Source organism: Schistocerca americana, chromosome X (genome assembly GCF_021461395.2).
Source record: "Schistocerca americana isolate TAMUIC-IGC-003095 chromosome X, iqSchAmer2.1, whole genome shotgun sequence".
Classification (NCBI taxonomy): Eukaryota; Metazoa; Arthropoda; class Insecta; order Orthoptera; family Acrididae; genus Schistocerca; species Schistocerca americana.
In genome coordinates, this window is record NC_060130.1 from 993,396,632 (window position 1) to 993,416,559 (window position 19,928).

Here is a 19,928-nt window from a genome sequence, read left to right on the forward strand (position 1 = left end):
ACAACTAAAAAGGAGAGTTTTACGTCCATAATAGATAAATCCAGATTTCAACCAGAACAATCCGATTTTCTTATAGCACTTATTAAGTTTCCGTTGAGAAGTGACACTATATGAATTAGTCTGTATTATTTAAATATGTGTTCAGTTTTTTTAAATGGATAGCTGAAAGATGTATGGCTTCTCAGCTAACTCATTAGAAATTTTCTGTAATTCGATACGTAGAATGATCACTGTAACGTGCTAATATCTATAAAAAAGGGATTACTTTACAATCTTACTGCACCATATGTTAAGAAAAAGAATAAAGGATCTACGTTATAACATGTCTGGAGGGTACTGCCAGCTGAGCAGAACGCGTGGTTTCGATTTTTCGACCGACGTGCAGGCTTTCCCAAATAGCAGCACGTTAGGGCCGTCTAAAATTTTTACAACTTCTGTTCTTAAAATGACGTGTAACATAGTTCAGCGACATAGGGCGAAATTAGGATACTCGACTCGTACTGGGATCCGGTCCCATTTCATTAGTACGATTTAGATAGTCTCTAGTTTACTAACCACGCTAATCGTTTGCACAAATATTTCATTGTATGCTGAATGTGAGACTCGAACCTATGGCCACACTCCCTGAAATCGTGTTTCAAACCCTATAATTCGAAATGCAGTTGTTTCTGCCTGACAATATCCACATGCTTTCACAATGAAGTACCTAAGATAAATGATATGCGAGTGCAGACAACTGAAGTGTAATCGAACTTATTAAATTGGGATATCTTCTATCCTTTGTAATGATTAATCGAGCAGCTGAGTTTAAAATCTGCAGTTTATGAAGTGCTTTTCGACTAACACGTATTAAAGAAATCATTGTGTTTTTAGGTACTTCAATAACGGTCCTAGTCCGGGTCATGTAGCATCGTATTTGAATAAAGCCACTGTATATTACTTTTATAGTCCGGGTCATGTAGCATCGTATTTGAATAAAGCCACTGTATATTACTTTTATATTTTGATTCGTTCCCCCTGGGTTACGAGACGCGTATTTAGTTGGCTTTCGTTTACGGAAAGAAGCAGTGTGGTTTTGTCAGCAGTGGGAGCTGGCGTTGCTGCTGGTAACGGAAGAAACCATCCGCTGGGAACGTGTAGCCCCAGGCAGGCGATAATTCTCTCCCTCGGACTCGCCCGCCCTTCACACACACACACACACACACACACACACACACACACACACCTATTGACGCTCTCGCCACCCAACCCCGAGGAGGCAAAAAATGCTGTAGGGGTGTTTTTATATACCAACAGCGGTCCGGAGGTCCTGCAACCCGTGGGGCTCCTGGCCACAGCACAACGAGAATCGGCGTTTTCCAGAGAGAGTGGAATGCAACTATACTTTCCCGTTAGTTCTGTAAATCGTCTGGGGCTATAGTCCTTTGCATGTGAACCTTGTATTTGACCAGCCCTTTTGTTAAAGAATAGTGTAACACGAGACTGTGTTATATTGATATAATGTATGTTTTAATTAATAGAAAAAGCGTCTGTATTCCGTTCAATTGTCTCGGATACGTAAATACTATCCCTTTAACGTGAAATGTGTTGGTTACGATCAACAGGCTAGCGAAAATGAGTAGAGTAATAGACAAATATTTTACTTTGCAGCAGAAAACGGCAAAGTATTCTCGGAAAGACTGTGCATATTATTCCGGCGTGTCTGAGTTTTCAAAGATTCAAAAGTCGGCGTTGTTAATGCGTGTTAGTGTGGTGACGCAACTGTATGCACTAAACGTTTACTTCATCCCTTCTCACACAAGAAGATGAGCCAACAGTTATCATCCCCGGAACCTAGCGGGATTTGCAGCGGAATCACTGAATGCAACGCATACCATAGAGAAATCTCCGAATACTCCGCGTGAAGCACCTATTTTCTACGTCATTCATGGCCCGCAACATTGATGCAATGCGGGTTCCCTCTTCAGCAATGTGTACTTTTTTAAATTTTTATATTATTTACATAAAATCTGTGAAGATAACGTCAAACACAATTTTATTCCGCCAACCTAAACTCTAAGAGATGGTACACAAGCTGATTAGTGTACTATTATCTGAACAGCGTAGTATACAAGGGGTCAGAAACAGTCTGATGAGCTTCTAAGGGCGTTGCGGGGTAGTTTGTGCTGGGAAATAATTTTTAAGAAAGAAAATGCAATATATTGCGCCATTTTCGTGTTAATTTGCACTGAAGTTAGCCAGTCAGGCAGTTGCAAGTGGAAATTCAAGCGGGCCGCCAGATACAATCAGTGTCGTTACTGTCACAGCGTAGATGATATCGCCGAGACTGCAGTCTTTGGTTCAGGTTTAATCCTTACAACTGTCCCATATCCAGTTTTTTATCGCTCTCTTTTTCGGTTTTAGGAAACCAAACGAATTACACGTTTGGCGACACCGTGTATGGCAGGCCACTTGAATTTGCGCACGCAACGTCTTGCTTGGCTAACATCAATACTAATTAACTCGGAAACGGTGCAACGTTTCAGTTCTTTTTCTTAACAATTATTTCTCAGCACAACCTACTTTGCAACACCCTTACAAGATTTTCAGGCTGTTTCTGACCACCTTGTATACGAGTCAAGACGTTAAAACTACACGCCATAATTGAATTTTTTTTGCTCCATTAAAACAACACGGAAGAACCACTGTTTGGACAAGTTAATAGTTGAAACTTCCTGGCAGATTAAAACTGTGTGCCCGACCGAGAGTCGAACTCGGGACCTTTGCCTTTCGCGGGCAAGTGCTCTACCATCTGAGCTACCGATGCACGACCCACGCCCGGTACTCACAGCTTTACTTCTGCCAGAGTAAAAAATCTCATTCTGGAAGTTAATAGTTAACTGACACCTCGTGTTTAGTGTAAATTCCAAACAAGAAAATTAACTCCGGTTTGACTTTTGATTCAGGAGTGTCATGTCGCGCCGGTCTGTGTGGCCGAGCGGTTCTAGGCACTTCAGTCTGGAACCGCGCGACCGCTACGGTCGCAGGTTCGAATCCTGCCTCGGGCATGGATGTGTGTGACGTCCTTAGGTTAGTTAGGTTTCAGTAGTTTAAGTTATAGGGGACTGATGACCTCAGATGTTAAGTCCCATAGTGCTCAGAGCCATTTGAACCATTTTTTTGTCATGTTGCGGAGCCGACTGCTATGTCGATTAGGCTTAAGATCGTAAAGAATCGGTTCTACTGGTCAATCTCAGTATGGTTTTCATGCAGTAGTGGGCTAGATAAGTCTTCCGCCTCACATACGTTTTGTACAAACAGAAAGAACACGAAAAGACATGTATATATTAGAGCACTAAAACACAGACAGATTTCAACACCTATACATCCATCTGGAGATTTAATCGTTAATCATATTATTTAATCAAAACACGCACACAGAAAGACAAACCTACAAAAACAAATATAAAAAAATGGAGAGGAAAATGTCGGGATCCGCATTTCTGCAACTTGAGTCATGTCACTCGGCCCTCTCATATGGAATTAGCCCCTCCCCCAACACAATGGTCAACGGCCTTGCCACAGTGGTTACAACAGTCAGATCACCGAAGTTAAGCGCCGTCGGGCTTGGCTAGCAGTTGGATGGATGGCCCTTCAGGTCTGCCAAGCGCTGTTGGCGAGCGGGGTTCACTCAGCCCTTGTGAAGCTACTTGACTTGAAGTAGCGGCTACGGTCACGAAAACTGGCAACGGCCGGGAGAGCGGTGTGCTGACCACATGCCGCTCCATATCCTCATACAGTGACGCCTATCGACTGAGGACGACACGGCAGTCGGTCGGTACCGTTCAGCCTTACTAGGCCTGTTCGGACGGAGTCCAATGCAATGTCATATTCTGGCGTCGTTCCCCCAAACTTTTTCTGAAATTAAAATTTTCATTTTTAGAGCCAAAGTCTTCACATCATTCTCATGACTACTGATATTAAGTGGAAAATTATGATGGCCACCAAGGTGACAGACTGTTACCAGTTTCTTTGACAAATAACAAATAATGCAAACAAAACACCTTAATCTCTGTATCTACATATATATTCGGAAAGCCTTCCTACTGTACGTGGTGGAGGGTACCTTGCACCACGGTTAGGCATTCCCTTTTCTGTCCCACTCAAAACAGAACGAGGGAAAAACGGGTGCCTATTTTTTCCGTACGACCCCTGTTTTCTCATATCTTGCCTTCGCGGCCCTTACATGACATGTGCATTGATGGCAGAAGAATCGTTCTTCAGTCTGTCGCAAATGCCAATTCTCTAAACTTTCTCAATAGTGTTTCGAGAAAATAACGTTTTCTTCCCTCCAGGGATCCCTATTTGGCATTCAAAATCTGTTGCGAATAACCACACAAAGCTGAAACTTGACTGCCATGTCATACATACGGACCACATATTCGCACAGCGATAAGTGTAATCGTGGATTGTGTAAATGATGGAACTATTTTAACCACCGTAGGTGGTCAGAAATCACGGATAGCATTATAAAATTATGGACATGTTGCATTAACCATGAAATATTTTAATAGTCTCGCTCAAAGTAGGAACTAATTGCAGAGTAATAACAAGATTTTAAACATGGCTGCAACAGCAACTGTTGAATTTCTTCACGATAAAGGATGACAGCCAAAAACAGTTGCAGGATAAAAATTTATTAAAATATTATAGTCATGTTGTACAAATGGAGAAGATGTCTCAATTATTGACGACGCCTTTGGCATAATTGTTTTATTAATCTCCATTACATGATGTAATTTCAGATTTTTTACTTCTGATTAAGGTATGATAGTCATGTTGTACAAATGGAGAAGATGTCTCAATTATTGACGACGCCTTTGGCATAATTGTTTTATTAATGTCCATTACATGATGTAATTTCAGATTATTTACTTCTGATGAAGGTATATTTATATGAACCAAAACCTTGGTCAAGAAATTTTAATAAATTTTTATCCTGCAACTGTTTTTGGCTGTCATCCTTTATCGTGCAGATTAATAACTTTAGCAGCTTCGTGTGGTTATTTACAACAAATTGTCTTTGACGTAAGCTGTGCAGCACTATTTTAAGAAGATTGTATTCCAGTTTGAGTTCACGAAGCATTTCCATAATCCTCCCGTGATGATAGACTCTACCGGTAACAAATCTAGCACTTCATAATCCTTCGAAAACAAAAGATATTCTTGGGACGTGTCCTGTGAGCTAAATTGAGACTCACACAATAATATACGTACTTTAAATTTCAGTGGCAACACATGATCACGGTCTCCTCAACATTTGATAGTGACATCAATAGGTGAGTTTGCCTAGCCAAGCGCAAAATTATGTAATTAATGAAAACATTTATTAGACGTAGCTGCCTGGTTGAACAATACTGTGAAATTTTATTTTCCAAGATTAATATAATCCTTACGAGATCCCAATAAAGGGTAACTGTTAGAAGATATCAGTCCAAAATTATCAACACAAACTGCCACATGGCCGAGGGAGAGAGTTCAAATTTTACTATCCAGTCTCGATCCCTCACGTCATAAAAGAATGCAAATGTGCCAAATATCAAATTATAACATACTTGCTGGGCGAGTAAAGTGATGCAAGCAGGTCGCAGGCAGAAGTCCACCAACTCATTTTCAGTCACTTTTAAGCCTTGTGTTCCACGTCTGAAATCACAGCTGATGAAATAAACGACGGCTGCAGGTGGACCAGGGTCACCACATGATAGCACAGCAAAGCCATAACGTATTGGAAGCGTTCTCCATCACGGAAGCCATTTGATGGTAATGTTAGCACCGTCCAACAAGTCACAGGACACAGAGGCCATAGTGACGGAAACATATAGGATATATTGACATATAATTGGAAAAATGGAATGTAGTGGAATTAAATCAGGTGATGTTAAGAGAATTAGAGTAGTAATAAGGCACTGAGAGTAGCAGGCGAAATTTACTATTTGGGGAGTATAATAACTGACGATGGCAGAAGCAAGAAGCATAAAAAATACGGACTCGTTATATCAAGAAAGAATTTCATATAACAGAGAAACATTTTAACATCTAATACAAATTTAAGTGTTAAGAAGTTTTGTCTGAAAATGTTTGTCTGAAATGTAACCTTATGCAGTCAAGTCAAAAGTGGGCTTCAAGCATGACAGACATTAAGATGATAGAATTTACAGAAACGTAGTATTATAGAAGAATTCGAAGATTATATCAGTAGATCAAACAACTAGTGAAGAGCTACTAAATCGTACCGTGAATTCAAACCTGTGCGGAGGCATTAAAGAATAGTTAATTCCGTAACGAGTTCATAAAACCTGTACTGGGAGACCAATTCATAGTAAGCAGGTTCAAACTGATGTAGGTTCTAGAGATACGGAGAAACTTTCACAGAATAGACTAGAGTGTAGAACTGTATCAGACTATTCCGTGGACAACAATAACAATGGGAGGAAATCTTACGAAAATTTCTATGGAGCTTCTAGCAGGACAAGATTTCTCTTCGGTCTTTAAAGAAGATGTGACTTTCTTTATACTCTCCAGACACATTCTACAGGGTGTTCGTAAAATCCCGTTATAAACTTTTAGGAGTTGTAGAGAGGAGTGAGTACACAACATTTTGAATAAGGACCCATGTCCGGGAACGTACAGTTTCCCTTGTAGGACGGTTTCAGTTGACATGTTTAACAAATGCGTGACGCAGTACAATGCTTTGGCAACAATTCGAAAGGAAACATAATGAAAAATCCATTTATCGCGTAAGCAAATTTGCTTGTATTAACACTTAAACGTAAGAAGCGTTACTCTTTCTGCGGAGTTATAAACACAGATTATTTAGTTATTTTCCAGGGAGTTCCAGCAACGAACAGCAAAGTAGACGTTGAGTGACATTAGGTGATCGTCTGACGTAGTACACGTCATCTTATCTTCCTTGTTGCATACCAGGACAAGCTACTCTGAGACTTCTCTCCTTCCCTCAGTAGGCGTGGACGCATTACATATCTGAATCGAAACCGACGTAGAAAGGAATGGGAAGTTGCCAGAGATGGGTGCCTATCAGAATATTACGTACTCACTCCCCTCTACAAGTCCTAGAACTTTGTAACCGGAATTTCCGAACACCCTGTATAAGAGACTACTGGTCGGTTAAGCTTCTAAATGTGGACTTTAAGATCTACACGTGCCTATAGAACAGTAATCTCAAAGATGTCAGTCCTTATATCCAGGGGCCTCATCAGGGAGTAAGGCTAATGTTATACGTTCATTCCGCTAATAGAAACATTGGTTGCATTCCTTGAAATTACGGGTTGCCGTTTTAGACTAACTGTAAGAGAATGCCTATAACAAAACTGAATCTAAATATGTAACCGAGACTGGTTATTGCCAGCTTTTAGATAGATACATCCAGGACAGCGATACCCAAATTGGGGGAGGGGGGGGGGTTAACCATAGTAAACCATATCGACACGCAACAAATTGCCATTAGAAGAGCGCTGCAACAGGTATGCCCGCAGTCCGCCACCACATCTGCTCTAGCGACGGAACCGCTATTAAGAAAAATTCACTCTGCCTTGCTTTAGAAATATTAAAACAATTGTCCAAGTGTACGCAGACAATGTGATTGCCATTATTCACAACTTATAAGGTATAACAGACATTCAGAAGTTTATCAACGGATACGAACAACGAAACAGGGAGGCACTACTCAACATGAATAAATCGGCAGTGATAGCGTTTCGCAGGAACCACAAAGTCAGTACCATCCAGTGGTGGCGTCACGTAGCTTAACGGAAGCAGCTAGAGTGAAAAGCCGCAAACTACGTGCTTAATAATACAATTTAGGCTTTCACGACCCTTGTTTACTTATGTAAGACTTCCGGCTTTTTACCAGTTGGAAAAGTAGAGCAGATCTAGCTGGCACCGAGATCAGGTAAAACAAAATGAATGGATTAGATGTTATACAGAGAACACTCTTCGTTAATGGATACGTCTTTACGCAGTTGCAGCAATTTACTCTCCACCGAATATAATACCACGAAGTATTTCTGCGGAAGCGACATGTCACGTTTGGAGGACTTTAAGGTAACCCTCGCATAATGTCAACGCCATTTTGCACTAAATTCTCACGGCAACAGAGAACTCTATCATGCAGCCATTGTTTCTAATGATGCAGCCGCAGAGCCTCTCACAACGATTACTGGGAATAGAATATTACAATACGTATTGCTTAGAGCAGAGCTAAACAGGATCCAATTCATACTTTTAAGAACTTCTCTTCTACTAAACGTTCAGATAACGAAATGCCTAGCAAGGAACTGGATGAATGTCTGCATGAATGCAATTAACCGATATTCTCATTGAACGTTCACAGTGATTACTATGATATGGTAACATAATGAGAAATCAAGAAGATCTTCAAAATCCATTTGGCCATGTCGTCATATTGTGATTGTGACAAGTGCCAGACAGTCTCCCCGTTGAAACATTTATTTACTTACGAGGAATAATGTCAGATCTGCAATTAGAAAAGTTGGCCGTCATTAGAGTAACCACGCTTAATCGCATACCGATAGACGTCGCTTTGTTCCCGTTGCGTGAAACAATAGTTACGTATGAATTTCGGATATTTTTAACCTACGTTCTATGCATATAAAGTATCCGAACACCGGAGAGTGCCTCTATTATCTGCGCCAACAACAGTGGGAAGTTAATTAAGAAAACGAAAGAAGCTGGTCAAATGTTTTGTGAAATGATTTGTTTAAACGTAAGGAATGAAATATACACTATAAGAAAAAAAAGAGGCATCATGAAGGAATTATCTGAATGTGACGGAAATCGATAGATGTGATGTACATGAACAGACGAACAAATCATTACAATTTCAGAAAATTGTTCTAATGGCTCTAAGCACCATGGGACTTGACATCTGAGGTCATCAGTCCCCTAAACTTAGAACTACTTAAACCTAACTGACCTAAGGACACCACACACATCCATGCCCGAGGCAGGATTCGAACATGCGACCGGAGCAGCAGCGCGGTTCCGGACTGAAGCGCCTAGAACCTCTGAATTTCAGAAGAACTGGATGGTTTATTGTGGTGTCACCGCCAGACACCACACTTGCTAGGTGGTAGCCTTTAAATCGGCCGCGGTCCGCTAGTATACGTCGGACCCGCGTGTCGCCACTGTCAGTAATTGCAGACCGAGCGCCACCACACGGCAGGTCTAGAGAGACGTACTAGCACTCGCCCCAGTTGTACAGCCGACGTTGCTAGCCATGGTTCACTGACAATCACGCTCTCATTTGCCGAGACGATAGTTAGCATAGCCTTCAGCTAAGTCATTTGCTACGACCTAGCAAGGCGCCATCACCAAGTATATTGAAATGGAGATTATATCTGTACAAGAGCGATGTTATACAATTACGGATTAAAGTTAAGTATTCCAGAAGCTACGTACTTTTCTTTATAGCATTCATTACGTATCCTGTTTCAGACCTCACGCCAGCCTGCGTGAGTTTAAGCGCTTGCCTTTCGGCTTCCTCTCATTGTGTCTAGGCTGTCTTGTCTAGACACAACATTATTCAATAAAAAGAGCTTCACAAATTGAGGAAGTCAATAATGCGTTTGCGAGGTTTAATGTTGTACTGTAGAAGAACGACTTACATATTCTTCAAATGATTGAATTCACAGAATTTTATAAGAATGATCTATTTTTTACAGTAGTTTAAAAATAATATGCAATAATGCATGGATAATCCTAAAAAACATGATTATTTTCAGTTCGAAACTGCAAAAGTTTAATTTTTCCCGAAAAACTTATCTTTAAAGAGGTACTAATGTGCAGGCAGGGTACAGAACTTGTAACGTGTACTACTGAGGGGGAGGGGTGCTTTGTGAGGACAACAGTTTTTTTGAAATGCAAATTTAGTTAATTATTATTGTTGACTTTTACTCACAACATACTTTTTAAAAAGATATTAATGCGTAAGTAGGGTCTTGAACCTCAAAATATTGACCATCACATTCATTGTGGAAAGCCACATCTACTACTGAGACTTAAGTTTGTGTGTTAAGTTTAACTGAAAAATTTAAAACATTTTTGGAAACTGGTAGAAGACTTTATTAAAACCAATAAATATTTTTTAAAGATTCTGTACCAAAAAGTACCTGACTCGATTACAATATTTTCAGAAGATGGGCACAAATGAATGATCTATTATTTCCAGTGTTTTAAGAATACTACACAGCAATGCATTCATAATCCTCAACAATATGATCAGTTTCAATTCAGAACTGCAAACGTTTAATCTTCCACAAATTGGATATTGGATCAAAGAAGGTTGGGTAATATCATCGATGAGATACTGCGTAGTTCGGTGTAATGAGGAATGATGATGGGCGACGCATTCGAACGGAATCACTGTTAACGTCCACTATGGAAACCGACAGAGGTACTGGACATAGAATTGTTACAACAGAGGTTCCTGATCCGTTGCTGCTGTTATTGCTTTGTCACTAATTTTAAGTGACCCATACTTTTTTAAGCATTTCTATTCAGTTAAATATTCAGAACGCGTCACAGTCATTGCATAAGTATTACATAATTCCGATCAAAATCGTATGCACCGTTCTAAAATTATGTTTCCCGCCAATTTGAAAAATACAGTTTCGAGAAAAACGCGTTTAAAATTGTGGGTTACATTTTTTGTAGTTAAGTTAAACATACCTCTAGTCAGCGATCCCTGAACAATACAGCAATCCTTCCAGATCCAAAAGGAGGTCCTCTTCCTTCTTCTTCGTGGCCATGGTGGTCCTGTAGGCCTCTTTGGTAGCTTCTTTTCATCCGCTGCTCTGCTCGCTCGATGCACTTTTAATCTGCTTTTGTGCAGAAATTATAACAGGATGGTCCGACCTCAAATTCTAGCACTCTCATCTACATCTACATCTACATCTATACTCCGCGAGCCACCTTACGGTGTGTGGCGGAGGGTACTTATTGTACCACTATCTGATCCCCCCTTCCCTGTTCCATTCACGAATTGTGCGTGGGAAGAACGACTGCTTCTAAGTCTCCGTATTTGCTCTAATTTCTCGGATCTTTTCGTTGTGATCATTACGCGAGATATATGTGGGCGGTAGTAATATGTTGCCCATCTCTTCCCGGAATGTGCTCTCTCGTAATTTCGATAATAAACCTCTCCGTATTGCGTAACGCCTTTCTTGAAGTGTCCGCCACTGGAGCTTGTTCAGCATCTCCGTAACGCTCTCGCGCTGACTAAATGTCCCCATGACGAATCGCGCTGCTTTTCGCTGGATCATGTCTATCTCTTCTATTAATCCAACCTGGTAAGGGTCCCATACTGATGAGCAATACTCAAGAATCGGACGAACAAGCGTTTTGTAAGCTACTTCTTTCGTCGATGAGTCACATTTTCTTAGAATTCTTCCTATGAGTCTCAACCTGGCGCCTGCTTTTCCCACTATTTGTTTTATGTGATCATTCCACTTCAGATCGCTCCGGATAGTAACTCCTAAGTATTTTACGGTCGTTACCGCTTCCAATGATTTACCACCTATGGCATAATCGTACTGGAATGGATTTCTGCCCCTATGTATGCGCATTATATTACATTTATCTACGTTTAGGGAAAGCTGCCAGCTGTCGCACCATGCATTAATCCTCTGCAGGTCCTCCTGGAGTACGTACGAGTCTTCTGATGTTGCTACTTTCTTGTAGACAACCGTGTCATCTGCAAATAGCCTCACGGAGCTACCGATGTTGTCAACTAAGTCATTTATGTATATTGTAAACAATAAAGGTCCTATCACGCTTCCCTGCGGTACTCCCGAAATTACCTCTACATCTGCAGATTTTGAACCGTTAAGAATGACATGTTGTGTTCTTTCTTCTAGGAAATCCTGAATCCAATCACAAACCTGGTCCGATATTCCGTAAGCTCGTATTTTTTTCACTAAACATAAGTGCGGAACCGTATCAAATGCCTTCCTGAAGTCCAGGAATACGGCATCAATCTGCTCGCCAGTGTCTACGGCACTGTGAATTTCTTGGGCAAATAGGGCGAGCTGAGTTTCACATGATCTCTGTTTGCGGAATCCATGTTGGTTATGATGAAGGAGATTTGTATTATCTAAGAACGTCATAATACGAGAACACAAAACATGTTCCATTATTCTACAACAGATTGACGTAAGCGAAATAGGCCTATAATTATTCGCATCTGATTTATGACCCTTCTTGAAAATGGGAACGACCTGCGCTTTCTTCCAGTCGCTAGGTACTTTACGTTCTTCCAGCGATCTACGATAAATTGCTGGTAGAAAGGGGGCAAGTTCTTTAGCATAATCACTGTAGAATCTTAAGGGTATCTCGTCTGGTCCGGATGCTTTTCCGCTACTAAGTGATAGCAGTTGTTTTTCAATTCCGATATCATTTATTTCAATATTTTCCATTTTGGCGTCCGTGCGACGGCTGAAGTCAGGGACCGTGTTACGATTTTCCGCAGTGAAACAGTTTCGGAACACTGAATTCAGTATTTCTGCCTTTCTTCGGTCGTCCTCTGTTTCGGTGCCATCGTGGTCAACGAGTGACTGAATAGGGGATTTAGATCCGCTTACCGATTTTACATATGACCAAAACTTTTTAGGGTTCTTGTTTAGATTGTTTGCCAATGTTTTATGTTCGAATTCGTTGAATGCTTCTCTCATTGCTCTCTTTACGCTCTTTTTCGCTTCGTTCAGCTTTTCCTTATCAGCTATGATTCGACTACTCTTAAACCTATGATGAAGCTTTCTTTGTTTCCGTAGTACCTTTCGTACATGATTGTTATACCACGGTGGATCTTTCCCCTCGCTTTGGACCTTAGTCGGTACGAACTTATCTAAGGCGTACTGGACGATGTTTCTGAATTTTTTCCATTTTTGTTCCACATCCTCTTCCTCAGAAATGAACGTTTGATGGTGGTCACTCAGATATTCTGCGATTTGTGCCCTATCACTCTTGTTAATTAGCATAGCGCCTGTTAGACCATCACGTTGTTGAAATTACATGTTGTCACAATGCCCGCGGTGTCGACTAGGTTTTTTTCCCGCTGTGAATGGTTTTCGGAGACACTTTTTCACAAACCGCCTTTTAACTTGATAACGCAGTTTCTCGCGAACATGGGATGAACACTGCAGAAAGTACCAAGAAGGCAACCAATTTCAACCTGACCAACCAACAAGTTTGTTACTAGCGAACAATTTCCTCATCCCACTAAACATGGCTAGAGGGGTTGCACAGTGGTTAACCCACTGGATTCGTATTCAGCAGGACTTGGGTTCAAATCCCTGTGTGGCCGTTCAGTGTCAGATTAAAGCATTCCGTGTTTCCTCAAATCATTTAAAGCAAATTTCGGAATGGACCGTTTGCAAAAGACACAGCCCATTTTCTTCCGCATCCTTCCCCATAAAGAGTTTTCATATCGTCTCTAATGACCTTTCCGTAGATGGAATGTAGGGTCCTAATTTCCCTCTCCTTCCTTAGAATCTGAGAGTGAATACTGAATTTCACAAACTTAACAGAAATAAAATAGTGAATTTCTCTACTGATATGATGTGTGCCTCCATTCTCCCAATCCCTTGTCTCGTCATTCTGTACATCACATGTCTGTGTTCATGCAGACGCTTTGGAGATAGGTAGAGAGAGAGAGAGAGAGATAGAGATAGAGATAGAGAGAGAGAGAGAGAGAGAGAGAGAGAGAGAGAGAAAGGATCTGTGTTCATGTGTAATTTATTTTATTGATTTTTTTAACTCAGTGACGTGGTCTTTTGGTCTTTTTGTTCCAGGAGGGAAGAAGTGATGGCAAGATCAGATCAGAAGAATGTCTTCCTCTGAAGATGACGCTTATAAGGCGTGCAGGATGTTGGGAATCTTCAAGCCGAAAATTTTAATTCTAAATACAAACGAGTTTGTTTTTACAGATGTCTAGGGCGTAAAGTTTGTTTCAATGTAACCTCTATATTAATTTAGTCCACAGACACTAATAACTACATAGCAAATACAGGGCACCAGTAGGTACCCAGTTCTTTTTTTACTTTAAACTTAGTATGTTCTCACGTTATTGTCTCAGAGTTTCAATAAACCGAAGTCTGTAGAAGCTAATGTGTCACTTCCTACAGAAGCTGCTTGAATAAATTTGTTAGCAACTGAAAAATAAATATTCCAGCAATTTTCTTCAAAACTCATCAGGCCTTTGATTCATTTCTAGTTAAATTAGAAATTAGTAATAGCAGATACAATGACCTCTAGAGTACAATGGCTTAAACTAGAACAGAAGAGGGCATCGAGGAACTGAGCAGGGTCGTAACTTGGTTGGGCCTGCCGGGGTTATGACCCGAGAACAAGCGGTCCCTGGCGCCCAAATAAAGAAATAGAACAATTTAAGGAAAAATTAAAGTTGAAAGGAAAAGTGGAAACACAGAAAAATGCCCTGAATCGATGTATATACTTTTCTTTAGGATGTAAGGCAGCGCAGACGATCGTAACGCTATTTACAAGAAAAACACTTGAAACGAATAGCAGCCTGCCGTTCATAATTTGGACTGTACCTAAAAATACCAAGTACTTGAGAGCTGTAGTAGAAAACGAAATGATACAAACGCAACACATCCGAGGGAAGGGAGACATCATCTTGCAAACTTTCCACAGCAACATTACTCAATATTGAAGTTTAGAACCAACAAAGCAGACTTCTTTCAGCGTTATATGGATTATCCTCGTGCTAAATAACATGTAATATGGATATTAACAAACGGCATACAGCGCAAAATAAAAGTTTTAAATGAGTACTTGTAGCTGCACGGAGAGTAAAAATATTACGAACAGTATACATACACACCAGACAGTATACATACACACCAACATTATACGTTACAAATGATAAAATGTCATGAAAGAAAATTATTTTGAATGCTGAATGCAGCAGACATTTGGAAACTGTAGAGGCATTAAGTCTGAAAATACATAACTAAATGAGCATCGCTAGATGTACAATTGACTCTCCACTGCAGAAAGACTTACACCGTATGGGCAACAGTATGCTGCAAAAAGCCCAATAAGGCAACACCTGTGTTGGACGTGTGTTGGCCATTGAATAGTTCAGAACATTGCCTGACAGACGTAGGCACTAGCTTAATAATACTGAAATCTAGCAGGAAACCTGAGTTCAAGCCCAATTTTAATTCATTGCTTCAACATCCATCACTATCGAAGATCACCTATGCCTCAGGTACAGGCGGGATTTTTCCATTAAGTACATAGCTGGAGTGCTATTCCAGTATCAGAGAGCTTCGGCAATACTGATGAGAATTTAAGAAGGGAAAAGTGGGCTGAAAGTGTGAGTGGAATTTTGTGTTAGGGAGGGCATTGGAGTGGAGTAATCAGTGCAGTGGTGGTAACGATACTGCTAAGGTGGTGAAGGGGTTAGCAAATCTGCCTGTTAAGCAGGATACCTGCGTTCCAGTCCTGGCTGTGGTACAAATTTTAATTCATTTCTTTAACTTCTATCATTATCGAAAATAAAGTTAGGCACCTGTGTCTCAAGGAAATTGTAACTCCATCAGAATGGTAATAGTTTTTAAATGTGCATACAACATTGCATAACACAGTGAAATAATTGTGCAAAGAGGACAGCACAGATAGATGAGCGGAAGGGAGAAGTGGCGGCACACACACACACACACACACACACACACACACCAAGAGTGAGAGTCATGGAACTAGAGGTAGAAAGCATGAGGGAGAGAGATACTCAAACGATGCACAGCCAGATGTGTGGTACAAACCAAGCATTTAATTAAACTATTACCTAACAGAATGGATTAGTTTCAAAAAGACACGTAAACCGTTTTTGTGACTATATTCACGTGAGTAATAGCTGAACAGAACAGAAAAAATTGAGTACTTGCGCAGAATTAAACACAAATGAAAAATCTTCACTGCTGAAATTGTTACATTTATTACTATTCTGTAGGTCGTTATGTGTTGTTTTTCAGAAACCCAATGTTAGGTCCCTGTCTGTCAAGGACACCTTAAAGAAGGATCGTAACCTTCATATATGATCGAGTCACGTTGTAATTCCTGCTGGCAGAAAATTTTCGCTACCACGCACCCTGCCACTTTTTTAGTGCAATTTGACCATTGTGTGTTGTTTTCAACACCACCTACGAGCAATTTTGGAAGATTTCTTCGTAGTACACACTCTTTCCATAGCCAAGAATCAGATATCGTTGTCATAACGATTAACACTATTGGTGTGTGTGGTAATCTCTGAAAAACTACCGCAGTTTCCCGTCAGGGCTGTCAGGACGTGAGTCTTATCAAACAGAACATAGAGGATTTTTCTACACTTAATTATCTGTCTCCTCTCTGAGGCTGCAAGACTATAGTTACGCCCATGGAAAAATGGCTCTGAGCACTATGGGACTCAACTGCTGTGGTCATAAGTCCCCTAGAACTTAGAACTACTTAAACCTAACTAACCTAAGGACATCACACAACACCCAGCCATCACGAGGCAGAGAAAATCCCTGACCCCGCCGGGAATCGAACCCGGGAACCCGGGCGTGGGAAGCGAGAACGCTACCGCACGACCACGAGATGCGGGCACGCCCATGGAACTGAGTTTGAATCGTTCCTCGCAATGTGGAAACAAAATTACTTATTAGTATCAGAAGCATTGCATTTTACACGAAACCAAAGTTTTGTTTCCGAATGTAAGTGCTCAAGAAAAACACATAAGATTACAGTATCATAAAGAGGTCCTCTCATATGAGGTAACTTTCGTACTTTTTCTTCAGCAAGGGAGAAATTGTTAATTCATATCATTGCTATCAGTCAGATGATAACGTAATTAAAACGTAGTTGAATGGAGCTCCTGGAATGTGTGTCTGTTCATGTACTTAAGTGGCGCCCAGAGAAAAACGACCAATTGAACTTTCTAAAAGGAGACAACCATCCTCTGCCAACTGTTAATTGTTTATTATCTTTGAAAGGACGCAGCCGATTATTTTCCCCAACATCAGCTTGTTATCCGTATCTAACTACATCATCGTTGACTTGTCATTAAAACATAACATACCTTCTTTTTTCAAATCGAATTTTGACCTGTATCATGGCCAGTAGGATGAAGTTTTCATAAAGAAGAGTTTCTTTCACGAACTTTTTTTTTTAACGATTAGAGAACAAAACTGTTACATGATTCTACCCGCCGCACGAAATGAAGCAGCTTCAGCTGAAACCAAAAGAACAGATAGTCAAATTCTCTGCAGCAAAACATATATTCTACTCTATGTGGGTGGTGTGTGAGGTAGTGGGGTAAAGGTAATGAACTGATATACGAAGTCTACACTGATCGTGAATGGTACTCACTCCTTGTGTATAAGCCTCTTAAAATTTAAGACTTGATTTTCAACACTAGGTTTATCGACACGTAACGTGTCTTTATTCACTCGGTCAACCTAACACTTGTCCGATAGATCAGTAAGAGTTAAATGTAAATGTCGTGTGACTAGGGCCTCCCGTCGGGTAGACCGTTCGCCAGGTGCAAGTCTTTCGGTTTGACGCCACTTCGGAGACTTGCTCGTCGATGGGGATGAAATGATGATGATTAGGACAACAGAACACCCAGTCCCTGAGCGGAGAAAATCTCTCATCTACCGGGGGCGGACACAGTAAGAGTTAAAAGAAAATGAGACTTCGCACACCAATATGTATCTCGTTTGCAGCTCGGGGGATGTGGGTGGTGACATGCCCTTACTCTGGGAGTAATGTTGCCTAGTGGAAGTTTTAGCAGAGACTGTCGGTACATTTGCATGATCAGGACGATGTTAGCAAAGGAGGACAAATGGAATGGCCCGCAATTATACGTTTTTTCTTTCCTTCTGATTATGCAACTTAGTTTCTCTCAAGGCTATACAAACTTACTGAAATGGATGGGTTTTGTTTCTCAAACTAGGAAAAGTACTGCAATTTGACAGGGAACTCTATACCCTCATTATACTTATGAATATTTTATGCGTGGTAGTTACTCCTACATCTTGAGTTAGTAATATTTTTTCCTTAAGTCAGAGTCGTCATAGTCTTATATCAGCTAATAGCAAGATATAAAACAAATCGCTACTAAATGACTCAAGAGCAAACTCGTGAACATCTAACCACAAGATATTTTCTAAATGGTTACCAGAATCTCGTTTGCGAAATTCTGGGATTTGGTATAGGGTCTTGTTATCTACAAATTTCATATATTATTCTGCTAGAGAGATGCTCTGAATTTTTGTCCCAAAATACTCCCTCAGATGCATCGATTAGGATGCAATACCCCCCTTTTTAATGGGGACAAAGTCAGAGCACTTTAATATGTTATACTTTATGGTGAGATAATGCTCATTCGGAAAGAGTTTAAAAATCTTTAGTTTACACAGATGACAACAAACATTAAGGAAACGGACAGGATCTTCATGCTTGACTGATTTTTCGATCTAAACGAGAACGTATGATATTCTCAAATATAAATTTTTTGACTGAAAACGATCATGGTGTTCCACATAGCAGAGCATCATTATCATAAATACGATCTAACAAAAGAAAAGAAGATGCACCACGAAGGAACTATCCTAAAGGGACGGAAATCGGTAGATGTGATGTACATGTGCAGGTAAACAAACGATTACAGTTTCAGAAAAACTGGATGGTCCACTCAAGAGAAAGACCTTCACAAATTGAGTAAGTCAGTTACATAGTGGTCCATATCTGGCGCTTATGGAAGCAATTATCCGGCTTAGCATTGATTGACGGAGTTGCTGGATGTACTCCTGAGGGATATCGTGCGAAATTCTGTCCAATTGACGTGTTAGATCTTCAAAATCCCGAGCTGGTTGGAGGACTGTGCCCATGATGTGCCAAATACTCTCAGCTGGGAGAGACACGGCGACCTTCTTGGTTAACTTTGACAGGTACGAAGACAAGCAGTAGAAACACTTGCTGTCCTCGGGCAGGCATTATCTTGCTGAAATGCAAACCCAGGATGGTTTGTCATGAAGGGCAGCAAAACGGAGCATAGAATATCGTCAACATGTACTGTATGGGTGCCGCAGATAACAACCAAAAGGGTCCTGCTATGAAATGAATTGAACCCCACACCATCGCTCTTGGTCGTGGGCTGGTATGGCGGGCGACATCAGGTTGTTTTCCTACCGGTATTAGTAGGGCAAATCCATTTCTGGTGCACTTTTGATATCAAATTAATATCAAATTAATTATGTAAATTAATTAATATACAATTAATTGCCTCCACTCCCTGATGGCATCATTGGCTTTCCCCAGCTGGCACGTGGGTCCCGTCTCCCCACCTCGCCATCCCACTTCTCCCCTCCAAATGGCGTGAAATTGAAATTTTGGCAGCGAATTCAAAAGTGGTGGGAAATTCAGAAATGGTGGGAAATTCAAATTTATTGATAGAAATATAAAATTTTGTGTGTTCATCTTGCTGTTCGTCTTAAGGTTCAGATACCAACTGATCTAGTTCACAACACCACCACCACGACCATAGGTAACTATTGACCCTTCACACTCCCCTTTCCCCCACTCCCTCTCTCCTCCTCCATTTGTGAGGGAGCTTCATTCTGTGCTAAGTTGCTGGATAGGATGGACGTAAGTCTCTGTTTTGTACACAGTGCAGAATATTGTTTATTTAAACAATTTGAGTTGTTTGGGGTATTTGCCTTTGATCGAGCACTAGTCAGTATCTCCATCCAGTTTTGTTAGTAACTGCTGGATGTGGAATGGATATTTTCGCTATTAGCCTTCATGCGCTCGCGCTAGAAATAGTCCGACCGGCCGAGAGTTTTCAT

The 19,928-nt window shown here is 40.7% G+C and overlaps 1 protein-coding gene across 1 annotated transcript in view; it reads left to right on the plus strand.

Annotated features, from left to right (window-relative positions):
• LOC124556433 overlaps positions 1-14,264 on the plus strand; it is a 189,774-nt gene extending 175,510 nt beyond the window's left edge. Inside the window, exon 5 of the mRNA XM_047130388.1 lies at positions 13,866-14,264. Coding sequence (XP_046986344.1) covers positions 13,866-13,970 — 105 coding nt within the window. The 3' untranslated portion in view covers positions 13,971-14,264. The remainder of the gene's footprint in view (positions 1-13,865) is intronic.
• Positions 14,265-19,928: the final 5,664 nt, after the last annotated feature.